Source organism: Nomascus leucogenys, chromosome 24 (genome assembly GCF_006542625.1).
Source record: "Nomascus leucogenys isolate Asia chromosome 24, Asia_NLE_v1, whole genome shotgun sequence".
Taxonomy (NCBI): Eukaryota; Metazoa; Chordata; class Mammalia; order Primates; family Hylobatidae; genus Nomascus; species Nomascus leucogenys.
The window spans coordinates 2,553,576-2,575,546 of NC_044404.1; the positions used below are offsets into that span (position 1 = coordinate 2,553,576).

At 56.5% G+C, this 21,971-nt stretch overlaps 1 protein-coding gene across 1 annotated transcript; it reads left to right on the forward strand.

Annotated features, from left to right (window-relative positions):
* Window positions 1-4,435: 4,435 nt before the first annotated feature.
* Window positions 4,436-21,238, forward strand: LOC115833054 (ATPase family AAA domain-containing protein 3C-like). The gene is made up of 12 exons (XM_030805857.1): window positions 4,436-4,510; window positions 5,658-5,737; window positions 6,019-6,088; window positions 8,754-8,912; window positions 10,156-10,212; window positions 10,484-10,609; window positions 10,910-11,034; window positions 12,313-12,364; window positions 13,666-13,736; window positions 15,015-15,182; window positions 15,322-15,430; window positions 20,522-21,238. Exons 1-12 carry the CDS (start codon window positions 4,436-4,438, stop codon window positions 20,864-20,866), a joined length of 1,437 nt encoding a protein of 478 aa, XP_030661717.1. The 3' UTR covers window positions 20,867-21,238.
* Window positions 21,239-21,971: the final 733 nt, after the last annotated feature.

Sequence of the window (21,971 nt, forward strand, 5' to 3'; positions counted from 1 at the left end):
AAGCTATCCTCCTGCCTCGGCCTCCCAAAGTGTTGGTATTGCAGGCCTGAGGCACTGCGCCTGGCCTGTTTGTTTGTTTTTTTCAGACGGAGTCTCACTCTGTCACCCAGGCTGGAGTGCAGTGGCGAGATCTTGGCGGCTCACTGTTTTATGTAAATTTTCGGTGTCGCAAAAGAAGTAGCACTCGAATGTAAACTTTTCTCAGCTGCGAAATTTACTTCTATAGAAGGGGGCATCTCATAGATGGAGCAATGACGAGCGCCTGTACAAGGGAGGGGAAGAGTTTCTTATTCCTGACGCAGGTAGCCCCTACTGCTGTGTGGTTGCCGTACTTGTTTTGAGACGGAGTCTCACGCTGTCACCCAGGCTGGAGTGCAGTGGCACAATCTCAGCTCACTGCAAGCTCCACCTCCCAGGTTCACGCCATTCTCCTGCCTCAGCCTCCTGAGTACCTGGGACTAGAGGCGCCTGCCACCACGCCCAGCTAATTTTTTGTATTTTTATTAGAGACAGGGTTTCACCGTGTTAGCCAGGATGGCCTTGATCTCCTGACCTCGTGATCTGCCCCTCTCGGACTCTCAAAGTGCTGGGATTACAGGCGTGAGCCACCGCGCCTGCCTTTTTTTTTTTTGAGATGGAGTCTGGCTCTGTCGTCGAGGCTGGAGTCGAGTTGCTCGATCTTGTCTCACCGCAACCTCTACCTCCCAGGTTCAAGTGATTCTTCTGCCTCAGCCTCCCAAGTAGCTGGGACTACAGACACAGGCTGACACACCTGGCTAATTTTTTGTATTTTAGTAGAGACAGGGTTTCACCATGTTGCCAAGGCTGGTTGCGAACTTCTTTTTTTTTTTTTTTTTTTTTTGAGACGGAGTCTCACTCTGTCGCCCAGGCTGGAGTGCAGTGGCGCAATCTCGGCTCACTGCAAGCTCCACCTCCCGGGTTCACGCCATTCTCCTGCCTCAGCCTCTCCGAGTAGCTGGGACTACAGGCGCCCGCCACCACGCCCGGCTAATTTTTTGTATTTTTTTAGTAGAGACGGGGTTTCACTGTGGTCTCGATCTCCTGACCTCGTGATCCGCCCTCCTCGGCCTCCCAAAGTGCTGGGATTACAAGCGTGAGCCACCGCGCCCGGCCTCTGGTTGCTAACTTCTGAGCTCAGGCAATCCACCCGCCTCGGCCTCCCAAAGTGCTGGGATTACAGGTGTGAGCCACCGCACCCAGCCTACACTGATAATTTACAGCAAACTTTACTTTTGTTGAAAACCTTGCGAGTTTGGGATTTTAATTATCCTTTGCTGTTAATAAGACTTCATTCAGTCTAATATGTATATATATATGTATAAGCCACTTCAGGCCAGGCACAGTGACTCATGCCTGTAATCTCAGCACCTTGGGAGGCTAAGGAGGGCGGATCACAAGGTCAGGAGTTCAAGACCATCCTGGCCAACATGGTATAACTCCGTCTGTACTAAAAATACAAAAATTAGCTGGGCGTGGTGGCTTATGCCTGTAGAGGCCGAGGCGGGCGGATCATGAGGTCAGGAGATCGAGACCATCCTGGCTAACACGGTGAAACCCCGTCTCTACTAAAAATACAAAATAAATTAGCCGGGCGTGGTGGCGGGCACCTGTAGTCCCAGCTACTTGGGAGGCTGAGACAGGAGAATGGCATGAACCCAGGAGGCAGAGCTTACAGTGAGCCGAGATAGCGCCACTGCACTCCAGCCTGGGCGACACAGCAAGACTGTGTCCCCGCCCCCCAAAAAAAAATAAGCCACTCCAAAGGCATACTTAGAATTGGTATAGATGGTTCCTTCCTGGTTGTGTAAGTACTTTAAGGCGTGGCTGAGTGCAAACAGCTCACATGCTTGAGAAGACCAATTATTAGGAAACTTTCTTAACTGTATTTTTTTTTTTTTTTTTTTTTTTTTTGAGACGGAGTCTTACTCTGTCGCCCAGGCTGGAGTGCAATGGCGCGATCTCAGCTCACTGCAACCTCCACCTCCTGAGTTTAAGCGATTCTCCTGCCTCAGCATCATGAGTAGTTGGGATTACAGGTGCTCGCCACTACACCCAGCTAATTTTTGTATTTTTAGTAGAGACGGAGGTTTCACCATGTTGACCAGGCTCCTCCCGAACTCCTGACCTCAGGTGATCCTGACCTCAGGTGATCCACTTGCCTCAGCCTCCCAGAGTGCAGGGATTACAGGTGTGAGCCACAGAGTCCGGCCTCTATTTCCACAAGAGTTTTTCCTGTTAGTTACTGATTACCCATCGTGTCTTTTTCCTCGAATCACCTGGGAGGAACTGTCTCTAAATAAGTGTCTTCCCGTAATGCACTACGGCCGTCCGTGGGTTACCACATTAAGGATAGTTGTCAGTGGCCTCCATGCCTTTGGGGGTAAGTATTTCTTTTTTTTTTTTTTTTTTTTTTGAGTCCGAGTCTCATTCGTTGCCGAGGTTAGAGTGCAGTGGCACTGTATCGGCTCACTGCAACCTCCATCTCCTGGGTTCAAGCAATCCTCCTGCCTCAGCCTCCCGAGTAGCTGGGATTACAGGCGTCCACCACCACGCCCGGCTAGTTTTTATATTTTTAGTAGAGATGGGGTTTCACCATGTTGGCCAGGCTGGTCTTGAAGTCCTGACCTCAGGTGATCCGCCCACATTGGTCTCCCAAAATGCTGGGATTACAGGCATGGGCCACCGCACCCAGCTGCTCTGAGTTTTAAAAGAATGGGGCACATTGCTTTTTCTTTACTGCTTGTATCTCTCCTTTTCTCTCTCTCTTTAACTCTGTCTGTCTGTCTCTGACTTTCTCTGTTCCCTCTGTCAGTCTCTTTCCTCTAAGATTTTTTTTTCTTTCTCTTAGAATCTCTTCTATAGGCTTATTTTTCTAGTTCTCTTTTGTAATTTGTGGTTAATATCTGGCCAATTGTTAGTGACAAATTCCTTGCCCAAGAGTATCCTCGACACCTCGACCAGCATATTTTCTCATTTGTTTTTTTAATCTAAAAAAAAATGTTATAGGCCCTTTATCTTTTCCTTGCTGTATATTAAATATTCGGGTAAGCTTCTGGGTTCAGGGTATGGATTCTTTAATCCCATTTATGATTAACTCCCCAAGGTCCTGCATATTTTCTCAATGGGCCACCGCGCCCGGCCAGAAGATTTTTATGGTAAAATTTTATGATGGGAAAACTGTCATCCCAGAAAATTTTGAGACCGGTTGCTTAGGCCTCAGCAGCTCGGAGAATACGTACTTCCGTCCCAGGACACCCAAACATCGACCTGTGTCGATTCCCCACTGGGAACAAAATAACTGAGGATGTTGTGAGATGCTTGCCCTCGTCACCCTGAGCTTGTTGGCTGCTATCCGATTCTTATTCATTCCCTTTCTTGCCTGCATGTGCTTGATAGCAGATCAATGACAATAGCCATTGGAAGCTTAGGAAAAGCGTATGTGCTGGGCGCGGTGGCTCATGCCTGTAATCCCAGCACTTTGGGAGGCCGAGGTGGGCGGATCACGAGGTCAGGAGATCGAGACCATCCTGGCTAACACGGTGAAACCCCGTCTCTACTAAAAATACAAAAAATTAGCTGGGCGTAGTGGCACACGCCTGTAGTCCCAGCTACTCAGGAGGCTGAGGCAGGAGAATGGCATGAACCCGAGAGGCGGAGCTTGCAGTGAGCCGAGATAGCACCACTGCACTCCAGCCTGGGCGAGAGAGCGAGACTGTCTCAAAAAAAAAAAAAAAAAAAAAAAAAAGTAAAAGCAAATGTAACATGATAAAATGGACACTTTAGCCATCGCCTGACTTTGTGTTAAATTGGGAAAGAGCTGGCTGGGCGCGGTGGCTCACGCTTGTAATCCCAGCACTTTAGGAGGCCGAGGCGGGCAGATCACGAGGTCAGGAGATCAAGACCACGGTGAAACCCCATCTCTACTAAAAATACAAAAAAATTAGCCGGGCGTGGTGGCGGGCACCTGTAGTCCCAGCTACTTGGAGAGGCTGAGGCAGGAGAATGGCGTGAACCCGGGAGGCGGAGCTCGCAGTGAGCCGAGATCGTGCCACTGCACTCCAGCCTGGGCGACAGAGCGAGACTCCGTCTCAAAAAAAAAAAAAAATAAAATAAATAAAATAAAATAAATTGGGAAAGAGCCTCCTGCCATCCACGTGGGATGGCCTTCCTGATGTGGCTCTCCAAGACCGTCCCTGGGGGGATAAAACCCCACAAATACATCAGGCCATGTGCTGGGGGTGGGGCATCGTCACGCCAGGTCTGAATAGGAAGGAGGATGGGGAGGCAGGGCTGGGGGCTTTGAGGTCGAGGCGTGGCCGTGGATTCCAGAAAGCCCCTTGGCTGGTGTGTATGCCTGCCCAGCGGCATCCGCGTATCCTAACACCTGCCCTCCGTGGCCCTGAGCCCACAGGCCATGTCAAAGGACGCCCTGAATCTGGCGCAGATGCAGGATCAGACACTGCAGCCGGAGCAACAGTCTAAGCTCAAAGTGAGTGGGGCCGGTGTGGGCGGGGAGGCCAGGGCGCACATGGGGTTCGGGCGCAGAGATTGTTGGGGCTACTGCCGGTGGGTAGGGCCGGGGCCATGTACATGGGCAGCAGTGGGGCCCAGGGCCGAGCTTGGGCGCCTCATTTCACAGAAGGAAACAAGGGGAGGTGAGAGACGCTGCTGCAGTGCCGCCCGAGAGGGAGGGCCGGTGTTGGTGAGGGCGTCTGGTCGTCCCGAGGGCCTGGGTCTTCTTGATGTTCTCACCTCATTTCATTACACTCAGCAGGATTTTTTTTTAAATTATTATTGTACTTTAAGTTCTAGGGGACATGTGCACAATGTGCAGGTTTGTTACATATGTATACATGTGCCATGTTGGTGTGCTGCACCCATTAACTCATCATTTAGCATTAGGTGTATCTCCTAATGCTATCCCTCCCCCCTTCCCCCCCCCTTTTTTTTTTTTTTTGTTGAGATGGAATCTCGCTCTGTCGCCCAGGCTGGAGTGCAGTGGCGCGATCTCCGCTCACCGCAACCTCTGCCTCCCGGGTTCAAGTGATTCTCCTGCCTCAGCCTCCCCAGTAGCTGGGATTACAGGCACCCACCACCACGCCTGGCTAATTTTTGTACTTTTAGTACAGACGGGGTTTCATGTTGGCCAGGCTAGTCTTGAACTCCTGACCTCAAGTGATCCACCTGCTTCGCCTCCCAAAGTGCTGGGATTACAGGCGTGAGCCACCACGCCCGGCCCGTCACCTTCAGTCCTGAGCTCACAGGCAGGGTTCACATGTTGGCTGTTGTGGGCATTGTAGCTTTAACGTTTAATTGGCAGAAGACAGAGGCTTCCTTAAGCGCAGCCTGAATCAGGGCAGTGGTGTCGGGAGGTCGGCCCCGCAGTGGCCCTTTTCAGGGAAGCCACAGTGGGGGCTGTTTCTGCCGCTGGGGAGTTTGGGTCCCTGAACCCAGCCCCTCAGCGACTGCCGTCCCAGCCGACGTCACCTCTGTCTGTGTCAGGGTGCGGTGTCTGCAGGCCCCCAGGTGCCCGGGACACTTGGAGCCCTTCGGTCCTGGGGCGGACACAACCTCTGGATTGGTGTTCAGCATTTTTCTGGTTTTAAAGGCTTTTCTCTTTTTCTGCGGCTTCTCAGCAACTTGTCAATGAGGAGAATTTACGGAAGCAGGAGGAGTCCATGCGGAAGCACCATCAGACCTTCTTGGAGTCCATCAGGTGAGCGCTGCCGAGGCCCAGGCCAGCCGCAGACGGAGCCCCCGCAGGTGTGAGTCGCTGGTCCCAGGGTGCTCTCCAGCTCTCCCAGGCTGGTCACTGGTCCCAGGGCGCTCTCCAGCTCTCCCAGGCCTGGCCGCCATACGCTGGCTCCTTGGTGGGGGCACTGCCTCTCTGTCCTGGCAGGACTGGGCTGCTGTGTCAGGGCCTCACCCTCAACCTGCTCTTGCTGCGTGACGCGGGTCTTTGTTTCCTTCCTGGTCACACCACTGCTTTCCCCGCAGGACAGCTGGCACCTTGTTTGGGGAAGGATTCCATGCCTTTGTGACCGACCGGGACAAAGTGACAGCCACAGTAAACACGCGTGTCCCAGGCAGGGCTGCCAGGTGGCTGTGGGGCAGCTTGTGGGGGCCTCCTGGAACCCCGTGTCCTGTCCCCGCGTCCTGTCCCCGCGTCCTGTCCCTGCGTCCTGTGCCCGGCTCCTGTCCCCCCATCCTGTCCCCCGTCCTGTCCCCGGGTCCTGTCCCCGCGTCCTGTCCCCGGGTCTTGTCCCCCCATCCTGTCCCCCCGTCCTGTCCCCGCGTCCTGTCCCCGCGTCCTGTCCCCGGGTCCTGTCCCACGTCCTGTCCCCGGATCCTGTCCCTGGGTCCTGTCCCCCCATCCTGTCCCCGGGTCCTGTCCCCCGTCCTGTCCCCACGTCCTGTCCCCCCATCCTGTCCCCGGGTCCTGTCCCTGCGTCCTGTCCCCGGGTCCTGTCCCCCCATCCTGTCCCCGGGTCCTGTCCCTGCGTCCTGTCCCCGGGTCCTGTCCCCCCATCCTGTCCCCCTGTCCTGTCCCCACATCCTGTCCCCGGGTCCTGTCCCCACGTCCTGTCCCCGGGTCTTGTCCCCGTGTCCCGTCCCTCCTGGCTCTGCACAGGCCCTGTAGCTCTCCCAGCACGGAAGAAGCCCAAACTGGACCTGCTGGTGGGGGCTGCTCCTCCCTCCTTGAGCTGGGAGAAGAAAATGCAGTTGCCAGTCTGGGCCACACGGTGAGACCCCATCTCTACGCATGGCACGTGCGTGTAGTCCCAGCTACTCAGGAGGCAGAGGTAGGCGAATCACCTGAACCAGGAGGCAGAGGCTGCAGTGAGCCGAGATCTCGCCATTGCATTCCAGCCTTGGGACAGAGCAAGGCTCCTTCTCAAAAAAAAAAAAAAAAAAAAAAAAAAGAGAAAAAACAGAAGGCAACCCTGACTCCATTTTGCAAAAACCTTCTTTATTCCTTATAAAATCCTGGGAGTTTGAAGTTCACAGAGTCCTCTCTTGTTTACAGCCTCACTCTTCTGTGCCCAGGCTCCGGCCTGCTGTGGTGGACCACCACGTCGCACATGGCTGCGTCCTCCGTCACCCCCTCCCGCCCAGCACACAGTAGGTGCCTGGCACTCAGTGGGCACTTGCTCTGCCGTGGTGCCGACGCCTAGTGCTGTGACTGCAGCGCCTGCCGGTAGCCTCGTCAGTGTGACGGTGAATGTAGCAGGTGGTGTTGCCGCCGTGTTGTTGAGACGGTGTCACGTGAGGACATGAGGGAGCTGCTTAATGCACCCTTGACTTTTGTTTGTATTTAGAGACAGGGTCTCACTCTGTCTCCCAGGCTGGAGTGCAGTGGCACCACCTGGGCTCACTGCAACCTGTGCCTCCCAGGTTCAAGTGATTGTCCTGCCTCAGCCTCTTGTGTTGCCAGGATTACAGGTGCAGGTCGCCATGCCCAGCTAATTTTTCTATTTTGGTGGAGACAGGGTTTCACCCTGTTGGCCAGGATGGTTTTGAACTCCGGACCCCAGGTGATCCATCTGCCTTGGCCTCAGAAAGTGCTATGATTACAGGTGTGTACCACCGTGGTCGGCCAATTTTTGTATTTTTAGTAGGGATGGGGTTTTACCATGTTGGCCAGGCTGGTCTCGAACTCCTGGCCTCAATTGATCAGCCCATCTTGGCCTCCCAAAGTGCTGGGATTACAGGGATGAGCCACCAGGCTGGCATAAAACTTTTTTTTTTTTTTTGAGACGGAGTCTCGCTCTGTCGCCCAGGCTGGAGTGCAGTGGCGCAATCTCGGCTCACTGCAAGCTCCGCCTCCTGGGTTCATGCCATTCTCCTGCCTCAGCCTCTCCGAGTAGCTGGGACTACAGGCGTCCGCCACCACGCCTGGCTAATTTTTTTTTTTTGTATTTTTAGTAGAGACGGTGTTTCACCGTGGTCTTGATCTCCTGACCTTGTGATCTGCCCGCCTTGGCCTCCCAAAGTGCTGGGATTACAAGCGTGAGCCACCGCTCACGGCCATTTTTTTTTTTTTTTTTTTGAGATGGAGTTTCACTGTTGTTGCCCAGGCTTGAGCGCGATGGTGTGGTCTGGGCTCACTGCAACCTCTGCCTCCCGGGTTCAAGCGATTCTCCTGCCTCAGCCTCCCAAGTAGCTGAGATTACAGGCATGTGCCATTGTGGCTGGCTAACTTTTGTATTTTTAGTAGAGACGGGGTTTCTCCATGTGGGTTAGGCTGGTCTTCAACTCTCGACCTCAGGTGATCTGCCTGCCTTGGCCTCCCAAAGTGCTGGGATTACAGGCCTGAGCTACTGCTCCCAGCCGGCCTAATTGATTTTTAAAACAACTTAGAGATTTGGGGTTAGCCTTGTTTTCCAGGAATAAAGTACGATTTTTAGTGGCCAAGAATGTACCAGAGAGTGTGGCCCTGTGACGTATCCGGCTGGGTCTGCCCAGGGACCTGCTCAGCGACTGGGGCTTTGTAGGATTTATGCTGCCAGTTGCAGAGAAAATGGCCCTGAGTGAGGGCGCTATGACTGCCCCACCTGCCTCCTGTAACCGCGTGGCTGTGGGCTTCGGGGCCGGGAATTGGGGTTCTGTGGGGTCAGCACACAGCCCTGTGCTTCTCCCTCGGGCGTAGAGAGGGTGGGGGCAGCCCTGTGTGTCTCCCACTCTAGGAGGGAGGGTGGGGTCGGTGCGCCAGTGCGGTGTCTTTGCTGCAGGTGGCAGGGCTGACGCTGCTGGCTGTTGGGGTCTACTCAGCCAAGAAGGCCACGCTTGTCGCTGGCCGCTTCATCAAGGCTCGGCTGGGGAAGCCGCCCCTGGTGAGGGAGACGTCCCGCATCACGGTGCTGGAGGCGCTGCGGCACCCCATCCAGGTAGCGGCGCGGGCCTGGCCTTCCCTGAGGGCAGTTCCTGGCTGAGTCCCTTCTGCCCCACGAGCACAGCCCACGCACACCCTCCCGTCCCTTCCCTTTTCCCGGATAACGGGCACCCGCACGCTGCATCAAGCGTGGGTTTTCCTGTCCAGTGCTGTACCTTAGGGGTCTGCATCAGTGAGACCCTTACCCGTCTGCCTCGGTCTCCCCTGCTCAGGGCTCTTGATGGGGCCTGGGAGCACATCAGGGTCCTTGCAAGTCCCAGGACTTGGGTATGTGGCTGTCTGTCGGGGAAGCTGCTGCAGGCCATGGTGTCTGGCGGCCTCCTTAGGGAACCGTGCCGCTTGCCAGCCCCCGAGGTGCCTGCTCTCCACACGGGGATGGTGGGGTCTCCACAGGTCTCTCGGTGGGTGGTTAAGAAAATAAAAGCTGGGGCCGGGCGCGGTGGCTCACGCCTGTAATCCTAGCACTTTGGGAGGCCAAGGCGGGTGGATCATGAGGTCAGGAGATCGAGACCATCCTGGCTGACAGGGTGAAACCCCCTCTCTACTAAAAAATACAAAAAATTAGCCTGGCGTGGTGGTGGGCGCCTGTAGTCTCAGCTACTCCAGAGGCTGAGGCAGGAGAATGGCATGAACCCGGGAGGCGGAGCTTGCAGTGAGCCGAGATCGCGCCATTGCACCGCAGCCTAGGGGACAGAGCAAGACTCCGTCTCCAAAAAAAAAAAGAAAATAAAAGCTGGCCGGGCGCGGTGGTTCACGCTTGTAATCCCAGCACTTTGGGAGGCCAAGGCGGGTGGATCACAAGGTCAGGAGATCAAGGCCATCCTGGCTAACACACAGTGAAACCCTGTCTCTACTAAAAAAAAAATACAAAAAATTAGCCGGGCATGGTGGCGGGTGCCTGTAGTCCCAGCTACTTGGGAAGCTGAGGCAGGAGAATGGTGTGAACCCAGGAGGCGGAGCTTGCAGTGAGCCGAGATCGCAGCACTGCACTCCAGCCTGGACGACAGAGACACCGTCTCAAAAAAAAAAAAAAAACGATAAGGAACCGGAAAATGCCCCTAATCCCAGCAATAGCCGCCCGGTCTCCTGGCGGGGTGGGGTTCCAGCTCCGGGCTGGTCCTGGCTGTGCTTCCGGGGAGCTCCGTTTCTGTGTATTACGGAGCGTGTCTGTGCATTGGTGGCTGTTCCTTGGCTGTGGCAGGTGCCCCAATGGCGCTTCCCCTTCCCCTCCCCCTCCGCAGGTCAGCCGGCGGCTCCTCAGTCGGCCCCAGGACGCGCAGGAGGGTGTTGTGCTCAGTGTAAGTCGGTGTGCCTGTGACCGGGGAGGCGCAGGGAGGGGACCCCGGAGCTGGGCCGGGCTGTGGCCCTTGCTGGGGCTCGTGGTGGCGCCCAGGAGCTTTTGGCTCCTGAGATGCGACTGCTCCGATCGTGCCGGGGATGGATAGGCTGCCCGTGAGCTGGGCGGCTTCCCGAGAAGTGAAGTCCACACAAGGGCATTCCCACAGCCCCTGCCCCCGAGGCTTCCGTGGGCACTGAATGTGTCCCCCAAGCCCACATATTCCCCGGCAGCCCAGCCTGGAAGCGCGGGTGCGCGACATTGCCATAACAACAAGGAATATCAAGAATAACCGGGGCCTGTACAGGAATGTCCTGACGTACGGCCCACCAGGCACCGGGAAGATGCTAATCCCCAAGGTGAGAGCGCCTGGCTGTGCAGGTGGGCCAGGGGCCGCTGGGGTCTCACCTGCCTGCAGGTGTCTGGGGGGCTCAGCCGCCTGGGGAATGGACCCCCCCTTAGGCCTTTGCCCACCCTCATGTAGGCTCAGGGTGCTGGTGTGGGCAGCAGCGCCTCCCATCATCTAGGCAGGGGACGTCTCCTGTCTGGCAGGCTGTGACTTCCAAGCAGGGATGCCAGGCAGGGACGCCGGGCAGAGCCTCCACACTCCAGAGGCAGACGTGAAATCTGTTCTGTCTCCCCTCACTCTTCCTGTCCAGAAACTCGCCCTGCACTCAGGCATGGACTACGCCATCATGACAGGCGGGGACGTGGCCCCCATGGGGCGGGAAGGCGTGACCGCCATGCACAAGCTCTTTGACTGGGCCAGTACCAGCCGGCGCGGGTGAGACGTCCCCACAGCGCGCACCAGGCCCTTCGCTGCAGGCCAGCAGGCTGCCTTCTGGGAAGGGGGTCCAGGTGGCTTTCAGGGACCTTGTGATCTTTCTTCAGCTCTGCCCTTGGGGCCACGCAGGAGGCCCGGCGGAGGGTCCCTCGGAGGGAAAGTCCCCTGAGTGTGGACCCTGGTGGACACGAGGTCCCCAGCGTGCGGAGAGTGCCAGTGGGATACTTGGCTCAGGGCAGAAGGGAGGTGGGTGGGGGCAGGGGGAGAGGGGTCTTCACAGCTGCAGGGGAGGCTCCTCCACAGCCGCCCTCCCTCCAACACTCGTGCAGGTGGGCGTGGGCACCGGCTCCTTTTTGTAGAACCATTTGAAAGTTAGCTGAAGACAGCATGGCACGCACCCTTCAATAGGTCCCACAGTGACCCCGCACAGGGCACGGCTCGGGCACCCTTGCAGCCTCGGCTGTCCTTGTTGGTACCACGATCCTCATGGCCGGCACCCTCCCCTCTGGCCTTTGACCTTTCACTTTAGAAGACTCTGCCCCTGTGCCAGGCGTGGTGGCTCACGGCTGTAATCCCAGACTTTCGGAGGCCGAAGCAGGCAGATACAAGGCCAGGAGATTGAGACCCTCCTGGCTAACTCAATGAAACCCCGTCTCTACTAAAAATACAAAAAATTAGCCAGGCATGGTGGCGGGCGCCTGTAGTCCCAGCTACTTGGGAGGCTGAGGCAGGAGAATGGCGTGAACCCCGGAGGCAGAGCTTGCAGTGAGCCGAGGTTGCGCCACTGCACTCCAGCCCAGGCAACAGAGCAAGACTGCATCTCAAAAAAAAAAAAAAGACCCTGTCCCTTGTGTGGACTCTTGAGCACTGCACTGGGTCAGTGTGTGGGTGAAGCCTGCGGGGCGGGGTCTGTCCCCCGTGTGTGGTTGGTCGGCGTGTGGGTGAAGCCTGCGGGGCGGAGTCTGTCCCCCGTGTGTGGTTGGCCGGTGTGTGGGTGAAGCCTGCGGGGCGGAGTCTGTCATCCCTGTGTGGTTGGCTTCCCAGGGCCTTCTGAGGCTGGGCCGTGTTCAGCTGCCCAGAGGCCAGGCTGATCGGCCTCTGTCGAGTTCAGGACTTAGGGCTCTGATGGGGCAGAGGCTGCACCCCGTGGGGATCTGCCCACTTGACCTGCACCCCGTGGGGATCTGCCTGCTTGGCCTGCTCCCACCGCGGCTGGACGCTGCTGTGGGCTGCTCCTGGCGTCACTCTAGCCCCGCTTGGCCTCCCTCTCGTTCACAGCCTCCTGCTCTTCATGGATGAAGCGGACGCCTTCCTTCGGAAGCGAGCCTCCGTGAGTGTCACTAAGCCTCTGTCTGGCCACCGTCGGGTGGTGGGGTGGGCGCGGCTGTCATCTTGGGCCAGGCTGCAGCCCTTAAGCTGGCTTGCAGTGGCGCAATCTTGGCTCCCTGCAATCTCTGCCTCCTGGGTTCAAGCTAGTCTCCTGCCTCAGCCCCCTGAGTAGCTGGGATTACAGACGTTTGCCACCACACCCAGTTAAGTTTTTTGTATTTTTAGTAGAGCTGGGGTTTCACCATGTTGGTCAGGCTGGTTGAGAACTCCCGACCTCAAATGATCTGCCCACCTGGCCTCCCAAAATACTGGGATTACATGCGTGATCCACCAGCCATACGATTATTATTTTAAGTTAGAGTCTCTGTCGCCCAGGCTGGAGTGCAGGGGCGACACAGCTCACTGCAGCCTCAAACTCTGGAGCTCAAGCAATCCTCCTGCCTCAGCCTCCCGAGAAGCTGGGATTGCAGAGGCACACTAACACACCCGGCTAATTTTTTTGTAACGTTAGTAGAGATGGAGTGTACCCACATTGTCCAGGCAGGGCTCAAACTTCTGAACTAAAGAGATTCACTGGCCTTGGCGTGGCACAGTGGCTCACGCGTGTAATCCCAGCACTTTGGGAGGCCAAGGCAGGTGGATGACGAGGTCAGGAGTTCAAGACCAGCCTGGTCAATATGGTGAAACCCCGTCTACAGTAAAAATACAAAAATTAGCCGGGCGTCGTGGTGCACGCCTGTAATCCCAGCTGCTCAGGAAGCTGATGCAGGAGAATCGCTTGAACCCAAGAGGCAGAGGTTGCAGTGAGCCGAGATCGTGCCACTGCACTCCAGCCTGAGAGACAGAACAAGACTTCATCTCAAAAACAAAAAGCGAGACATTTGACTGCTTCGACCTTCTGAAGTGCTGGGATTAAAGACATGAGTCCTCAGTCAGACTTTTTTGTTTCAATATACTTTTTATTTTTTAGCAATTCTCGTGCCTCAGCCTCCCAAGTAGCTTGAGATTGCAGGTGTGCCACCACGCCTGGCTAATTTTTGTATTTCTAGTACAGACGGGGTCTCACCATGTTGGCCAGGCTGGTCTCAAACTCCCTACCTCAGGTGATCTGCCCACCTCAGCCTCCCAAAATGCTGGGTTACATGCGTGAGCCACTGCCACTGACCCTGGTCAGGATTTTGAGTTCAGATTCATGAAAGTGTCACTGCGTCCCTGCTCCCTGCAGGAGGGAGGCCTGTAGGACTTTCTGCTGTTTACAAGGCTTTGCTTCTGGTTCCTAAGGCTGGAACCTTCTCTCTGCAGGAGGAGATAAGCAACGACCTCAGAGCCACACTGAATGCCTTCCTGTACCACATGGGCCAGCACAGCAACAAGTGAGGGAGCCTCTCAGGTCCTGGGCCCCCGGGCAGGGCTGTGCAGCTGTCGCCCTTGGTTCCCACTGAGGGTCCCTGGCTCACAGTGCTGGGCACCACCTGTGGCCTCAATGTGCCCACCTCAGATGTCCCCTGGGAACGGCCCAGCTCAGAACAGCATGGGGTGTCATTGAGGAACATGGGGGGGCCTCCCGGGCAGAGCTGGGGTCAGTTCTGTCCTCACGGCCCTGTGTGCCACTGCCCCGGCTTGCAGGTCCCTGTGCCCCTAGGTTTCTGTGGTCCTGTGCCTGCAAGGGAGGTGGTCTGATTGCTGCCGCCCAGAGGTCCCCAGTAGGGTGACCGGCCCTGTGTCCAGGCTCCCTCGTCCCTCCCAAATCCCTTAATTTTGAGTTTTCTTTTTTTTTTTTTTTTTTTTTTGAGACGGAGTCTTGCTCTGTCACCCAGGCTGGAGTGCAGTGGCGCGATCTCGGCTCACTGCAAGCTCCGCCTCCAGGGTTCACGCCATTCTCCTGCCTCAGCCTCTCTGAGTAGCTGGGACTACAGGCGCCCGCCACCACGCCCGGCTAATTTTTTGTATTTTTGGTAGAGACGGGGTTTCACCGTGTTCTCGATCTCCTGACCTCATTATCCGCCCGCCTCGGCCTCCCAAAGTGCTGGGATTACAAGCGTGAGCCACCGCGCCCGGCCAATTTTGAGTTTTCTTGGCCTCCTAGGCCCCTTCAGCCCCAGTCACGAGTCACACGGAGGATCAAGTCCTGCCGGTCGGCCGTGGCTAGCTCCTCAGGCATGTTGGGCTCACTGGCTCAGCTGCTGCCGGTAGCTGCTCCCTGGAGCCCTGACTGAGGTTCTTCCGAGAGAGGCAAAGCTGGGGCCCTGCTGAGCCTCTGCTGAACCCGGACCCCCGAGGTCCTGCTCCTGGCTCGCATGGCCGTAATCTTGACATGGACTCTGGGTCCCGCATCTCTGCTCTGAGCACAGCGGGGCTCAGGTAGCAGGAGGGAGTGGTATTCCCAGTGCTGCCTATCAGGCTGGGTGAGGGTCAGCAGGGAAGTGCCACACAGGGCCCAAGAAGCCGAGCAGGGGGACAGCTGGGTGTGGTGGGGCAGGCAGGCGGGTGACCAGGGCTATGCCCACATTCTTCCCGTGTTTCCTGTGCTCACAAGCTGCTGCTTTAGATTCTCCCAGAAAGTCTCCCTGAAGGGGCTGTGGAACCCTCGTTGCCCTCGGGACAGCTCAGCCACCAGCCCCAGTGTTTCCTTCCCCATCGCTGTCCTACAGATTCATGCTGGTCCTGGCCAGCAATCTGCCTGAGCAGTTCGACTGCGCCATCAACAGCCGCATTGACGTGATGGTCCACTTCGACCTGCCGCAGCAGGAGGAGCGGGAGCGCCTGGTGAGAATGTATTTTGACAACTATGTTCTTAAGCCGGCCACAGAAGGAAAACGGTAAGTGTCCCACCGCACCCAGCCCCCAATCCAGGCGCCATCTGGCGTAGGTGTCGGCCTGGCTGCCTGTCTTCTAGCCTCCACCTCGTGGTGTGGGATCCGCAGCCTTGGCTGGCTCACTTGGGAACTCCTTCCCCAGGCGCCTGAAGCTGGCCCAGTTTGACTACGGGAGGAAGTGCTCGGAGATCGCTCGGCTGACAGAGGGCATGTCAGGCCAAGAGATCGCACAGCTGGCTCTGTCCTGGCAGGTGAGTCAGGCGAGGCTCCGGCACGTCCACCCAGACGGGACCCCAGCTACTGTGGAGATGCTCAGTTGCACCAGGCCTGTCTGAGCACCGTTGTCATGCGGGAACTTCTGTTGAGGGGTTTTCTGTGCACAGACGTGACACAGGGCCCCCTGCCCCAGTCAGGCCACTCCACGCAGCATTGCACACCTGCTCATGCCCTCAGGAGGGTGGGGCCATGTCGGTGGCTGACAGTCACATGGGGCTCTCTGGAAGTCAGTCCAGCATCCCAGGTGCCCGGGCTCTGCCAGGTGGGGCGGGAGGCTTCTGACTCTCATCTTGGCCAACAGGCACCTCCTAGTGTGAATGCTCCTCAAGACAGGCCCCGTGTGAGTTGGGTGGTGGGGGTGGAGGGACGTTGTGTTTCCTGGACCAGGTCCCTTGGCTTGGTCCTGCTTGACGGGCTCAGACACACGTGTGGGAGTGGCCTCACTGCCAGTTGTTCCTCGGAGGCACCTCTCCTGCTGCTCTGTGGATACTCCAGGGCCGAGGAGCCGAGACTCACAGGAGTGTGGGCGCAGCCATCCAGAGAACTCTGATCAGGCCAGGCACGGCGGCTCGCGCCTGCAATCCTAGCACTTTGGGAGGCTGAGGCAGGCGGATCACGGGGTCAGATTGAGACCATCCTGGCCAATACAGCGAAACCCCGTCTCTACTAAAAATACAAAAATTAGCTGGGCTTGGTGGCGCATGCCTGTGATCCCAGCCACTTGGGAGACTGAGGCAGAAGAATTGCTTGACCCAGGGAGTTGGAGGTTGCAATGAGCCAAGATCGCACCACCACACTCCAGCCTGGCCAAAGATTGAGACTCCATCTCAAAATAAAAGAAAGCTTTAGTCTTTGGGGGTTGCTGGAAAAGCAAAACCAGGTCTGTGGGGCAGAAGGCGCCCTGGCTACGCACAGGTATCGCCGCCTCTGGGGTCTGCAGAGTCTGTGTGACAACCAGGTCCCTCAATCCAGCAGTGCTTTTGAATGAATGTGTGACAGCTTAATGAAGTAGCCAACTACCTTGATTTGAACGTTGGAGCCGAGGTATGTAGGGAGCTGTATTAGTCAGTACAGGCTGGGTTATGCCGCTGTGACAAAGAGCCCCAGATCTCAAACCCCGTCCTTGTGGGTCAGCTGAGGTCTCTGTTCCAGGCCGTCCGCACTTGGAACCAGGTCTGTTTCCACAACTAAGAAAGCAGAGGCCAGGTGTGGTGGTGGCTGATGCTTGTATTCCCAGCATTTGGGGAGGCCAAGTCAGTCAGATTATTTGAAGCCAGGGGTTCAGGACCAGCCTGGAAAGCATGGTGAGACCCCATCTCTACAAAAAATAAAAAATTAGCTGGACCTGGTGGCACATGCCTGTAATGCCAGCTGCCTGGGAGGCTGAGGTGGGAGGATCACTTGAGTCAAGGAGGTGGAGGCTGCAGTGAGCTGTGATTGTGCCACTGCACTCCAGCCTGGGTTACAAAGCAAGACCCTGTCTTAAAAAATAAGAATAAGGCCAGGCGCGGTGGCTCACGCTTGTAATCCCAGCACTTTGGGAGGCCGAGGCAGGTGGATCACGAGGTCAGGAGATCGAGACCACGGTGAAACCCCGTCTCTACTAAAAATACAAAAAAATTAGCCAGGCGTGGTGGCGGGCGCCTGTAGTCCCAGCTACTCGGAGAGGCTGAGGCAGGAGAATGGCGTGAACCCAGGAGGCGGAGCTTGCAGTGAGCCGAGATTGCGTCACTGCACTCCAGCCTGGGCAACAGAGCGAAACTCCGTCTCAAAAAAAAAAAAAATAATTTGGGCTGGGCGCGGTGGCTTATGCCTATAATCCCAGCATGCTGGGAGGCCCAAGAGAGAGAATCACTTGAGGCCAGGAATTCGAGACCAGCCTGGCCAACATGTTGAACTCCACCTCTACTAAAAATACAAAAATTGGTCGGGCATGGTGGTGGTGCATGCCTGTATTCTCAGCGACTCGAGAGGTTGAGGCAGGAGAATTGCTTGAACCCACGAGGCAGAGGATGTGGTGAGCTGAGATCATGCCACTGCACTCCAGCCTGAGGGACAGAGTGAGACTCTGTCTCAAAAATAATAAGAATAATAATTTGGGCTGGGCACAGTGGCTCACGCCTGTAATCCCAGCACTTTGGGAGGCCGAGGTGGGTGGATCACGGGGTCAGGAGTTCAAGACCAGCCTGGCCAACATGTTGAGGCCTCATCTCTCTTAAAAATACAAAAATTATCCGGGCACAGTGGCAGGCACCTGTAATCCAAGCTACTCAGGAGGCTGAGGCCAGAGAATTGCTTGAACCCAGAGGGTGGAAGTTGCAGTGAGCCGAGATTGCACCACTGCCCTCCAACCTGGGTGACAGAGTGAGACTCCGTCTCAAAAAAAAAAAAAAAAAAAACGACCGGGCACAGTGGCTCAGTCCTGTAATCCCAGCACTTTGGGAGGCCGAGGTGGGCAGATCACAAGGTCAGGAGTTTGAGACCAGCCTGGCCAACATGGTGAAACCCCATCTCTACTAAAAAAATAGAAAAATTAGCCAGGCGTGGTGGTGGGTGCCTGTAGTCCCAGCTAGTCGGGAGGCTGAGGCAGGAGAATTGCTTGAATCCGGGAGGTGGAGATTGCAGTGAGCCGAGATGGTGCCACTGCACTCCATCCTGGGTGTCAGAGTGATACTCCATCTAAAAAAAAAAAAATAAACCGGGTATGATAGCAGGCACCTGTAATCCCAGCTGCTCGGGAGGCTGAGTCAGGCGAATTGCTGGAACTCAGGAGGCAGAGGTTGCAGTGACCTAAGATCACGTCACAGCACTCCAGTCTAGGCGACAGAGCGAAACTGTCTCAAAATATAAATGATAATAATAATTTGGCTTGGCACGGTAGCTCTTACATGTAGCATTTTCTACATATAAGATTATGTCACCTGAGAACAGGTGATTTTACCTCTCCTTTTTCAGTTTCGATGACTTTTCTTTTTCTTGTCTCATGTCTCTGGCCAGAGCTTCTAGTGATATGTAGAATAGAAGTGTTAAAGAATTCTTGCTTGGCTGCTCAGAGGAAGCTTTCACTTTTTCACCACTGAATATGTTAGCTGTGGGTTTGTGATCACTGGCCTTCATTGTGTTTAGGGCATGTCCTTCAATTCCTGGTTTGTTAATTTTTTTTTTTTTTTTTTGAGATGCAGTCTTGCTTTTGCTGCCCAGGCTGGAGTGCAGTAGAGACAGGGTTTCACCATGTTGGCCAGGCTGGTCTTGAACTCCTGATGTCAGGTGATCTTGGCCTCCCAAAGTGCTGGGATTACAGATGTGAGCCACCGCAACCAACCAGTTGAATTTTTTTTTTTTAATTATAAAAGTGTGTTGAATTTTGTCAAATGCTTTTCCTGCATCAGATGAGAGGGTCATGTGGTTTCCTTCCTCTACTCTGCTAATATTGATTGATTTTCATATGTTGAACTATCCTTGTATTCCAGGAATAAATCCTGCTTGGTTAGGGTGTAGAGTCCTTTAACTATGCTGCAGAATTTGTTTTGCTGGCATTTTGTTGAGGACTTTCCCAGTGATGCTCATCAGGAATGTTGGCCTGTCATTTTTCTTGTGGTGTCTTTGTCTGGGTTTGATATCAGGGTACTGCTGGCCTCCTAGGATGAGTGAAGAAATGTTCTTCAATTTCTTCAAGAGTTTGAGGAGTGGTGCTGATTCTTCTTAATGTTTTGTGAATTCACATGTGAAGACATCAGGTCCAGGTCTTGTCTTTGACCTTTTATAGTTTGAAGATTTTAGGTTCCCAGAAAAGTTGCAAGGGTAGCACAGAGAGCTACCTGGGCCTTGCCACATGGTGAACATCATGTGTCACTGTTGGCCCCACCCAGGACTGGGTCTTGCCCCAGAATCCCACCCAGGAGGCCACGTGACATTTAGCTATCACTGCTGGTGGGCTCCTGCCAGGTCCCGTGCTTCCTGGAGGGGTGGCCCCGTGAGCATCTGCTCAGCCCCTTTCCTCCGCTGGGCCGTGGGTGAGGTGCAGCCACTCGGGTGGACCCCGAGGGTCCCTGCACCTGTTTGCCCTCTCTTGGGTGGGCTCAAGACCAAAAATGATGTTGAGCAGTCTTGGGCTCCTGATGTGTAGTGGTGGTCCGGCTCTGGTCAGTGTCTCCCCACACAGTGGCTCCTGGCGAGGGGTGGGCGCTGGCAGAGGGGATGGGCACCACGTGGTCATCCCCATGGCAGGCTCCGTCTTGGTGACGGTGTTGTGGGAGGATGGTGTGCTGCTGCCCCTGCACCCTGTGAGATGAATCCTGCCTCTGGGAGGCACAGCCGGGACGGGGCGAGGGACCCACTCAGCTGTCCGGGAAGGGTCCCCTGCCCTGTGCTTCCTCCAGGCGTCCTGGTGCGTTCCTGAGCACGGCGCCCAGTGTGGGTCCCCACACCCTCACCCTGACCCACGGGTGCCTCCCCATGGGGACTCCATGCCCTTTGCTGGCACTGGGATGGAGAGCGACCTGTCCGTGGCAGAAGGGCTGGACCTGAGGCTGCCTGAAGCCACACTGAGGGCCACAGCCCCAGCAGCTCCAGCCTCCGCATGCTAGATGCCAAGCCCTGTGACCAGGAGGACAGGGAAATGGAGGCAGAGGTGGCCTTGATGTCCCAAGGTGGGCAGTGGCTGCCTCTGCCCTGGAGGTCTCTTAGTGTCAGGGTCTGAGGGTTTGAGGTGCACTGTGACCCGGGGGGACTGCCTGGCCACGGCTGAGACACGCAGAGGGTCTGCAATTCCCCTGCCTCTCGGGAGCTGCCCTGAGTCTGCAGTCAGTGGCCTTGGGCTTTGTATTATTAGAAAGTCATTGAGCAGCAGCAGTGCTGAGGACGCAGGCAGGGCTATGGGCACTGCAGGGGCCGCCCCCGGTGTCCACACACGTGTTGGGCTCTGCCGAGGTGCGGGAAGCCTGTGTTTCACCCTGAGGCCGTCCTGGAGCCCCTGGTTTGGTCCCTCCCCACCTCGGGGACCTGGTGTGCATTTGGGGTGGGGGGTTCCCATGGCGGCCTCCCTCAGCTCCCTCTGTCTCCGCTAGGCCATGGCCTATGCCTCCAAGGACGGGGTCCTCACTGAGGCCATGATGGACGCCGACGTGCAAGATGCTGTCCAGCAGTACCGACAGAAGATGCGCTGGCTGAAGACTGAGGGGCCTGGGAGCGGGGTTGAGCGCCCGCTATCCCGAGTCCAAGGCGAGACCCGCACCTCATGGAGCCTGGCAGCGGACCCCTCCTACCCCTGCCTTGTCGGCCCCCATACATTTAGGATATGCTCCCGGGTGGGGATGGGCTGTGCCCAGGGCCTCTGTGCACCAGGATGTCTTGTGGTGGGGGTCAGCCATTCTGCCCCCCCCAGAACACCCCCTGTTGTAGGCACTGGCTAGGGAGGAGCAGGCCTCCTTCCTGCCCCTCAAGACACTCTTTGGAGATGCATTTTCCCTCTGGCTCCGAGGGGGAGGGTGAGGCTTTGCACCCCAGCCGCTTTCCAGGCCACTGGGAGGGTGGGTGCTGGCTGAGCCCCTGGGGCAGAAGGAGTGGGGCACGCCAGGTCTTTGTTCTCAGCTCCCACAGCAGAGACAGGTGAGGGGGTCCCTGCCGGGACTAGACAGAGGTGGGGCGGCCTGAACACTGATTCCAGCCGTGGCCAGGAGGCAGGGAACCTGGCGGGGGTGTCTGAGGCCACACTGTCAGCTGGCCAGTCCAAGCCTGTGGCTGGAGCTGGTGTCTTTATCTAATAAAGTCCCACAGGTGCCTCACCGCCGTGTCTGTATTGACTGACATTACTCAGGGTTTCAGGAGCGCCCTAGCGTCCTCCTGGGGTCAAAGGTGACATAAGAGGCAGAGGCTGGAGCTTTCTGGAGAATTTACTGACCACAGAGCGGTGCGCTTCACATCAGCCTCCTGCCACGGCTGGGCTGGGGTCTGAATGCTGCCCGTGACCGGCTGCCTGCACCCCACCAGCCCCTCCCTCCTGAAGGACGGGCCCCCCGAGAACGAGGCTCCAGAGTGACGTGGGGGCCAGTGGTGACTTCATGACCACACTGTGCTCAGGTGTAAGAGGGCACGCTTCTACCCAGGCATCGTCCATGGAAGTCACACAGCTGGCCACTGCAGCCTCGGTCCTGGGATGCCCTGGGGCTGGGTCACTGGGGGCGACAGGCCACACTGGGAGGCCACAGTCCTGGCGTGCCATGCAGCTCCCTGTCCCCAGAGGTCTGCTCAGATGCAGAGAGCTCAGGAACCCCACTTGCTGCCTGAATTCTGGGAGCAGAGCGTGGTACCCACTGCCTGGCTGGGGCCTACTCTGGGACTCCAGCCCCTGTTCCTGCTGGCCTGGGCTTCTGGAGGCAGCTGCATCCCTGTCTTGGCTCAAGGTCAGGCTGGAGGCCAGGCTGTCCACCTGCATCTGGAACCTACATGGTCACTCCTCCAGGTCCTCACTGCTGGAGGACTCTCTCAGACAGGAAACCTTTGCTTTGGGGGGCAGGG

What these genes read in the sequence shown, in the direction of transcription:
- LOC115833054 (XM_030805857.1), top strand. Translation starts at nt 4,436, where the DNA reads ATGTCAAAGGACGCCCTGAATCTGGCGCAGATGCAGGATCAGACACTG. An exon ending in ACCTTCTTGGAGTCCATCAG is followed by an intron (nt 5,738 to 6,018) that starts GTGAGCGCTGCC and finishes CTTTCCCCGCAG; the next exon opens with GACAGCTGGCACCTTGTTTG. An exon ending in AGCTGGCTCTGTCCTGGCAG is followed by an intron (nt 15,431 to 20,521) that starts GTGAGTCAGGCG and finishes TGTCTCCGCTAG; the next exon opens with GCCATGGCCTATGCCTCCAA.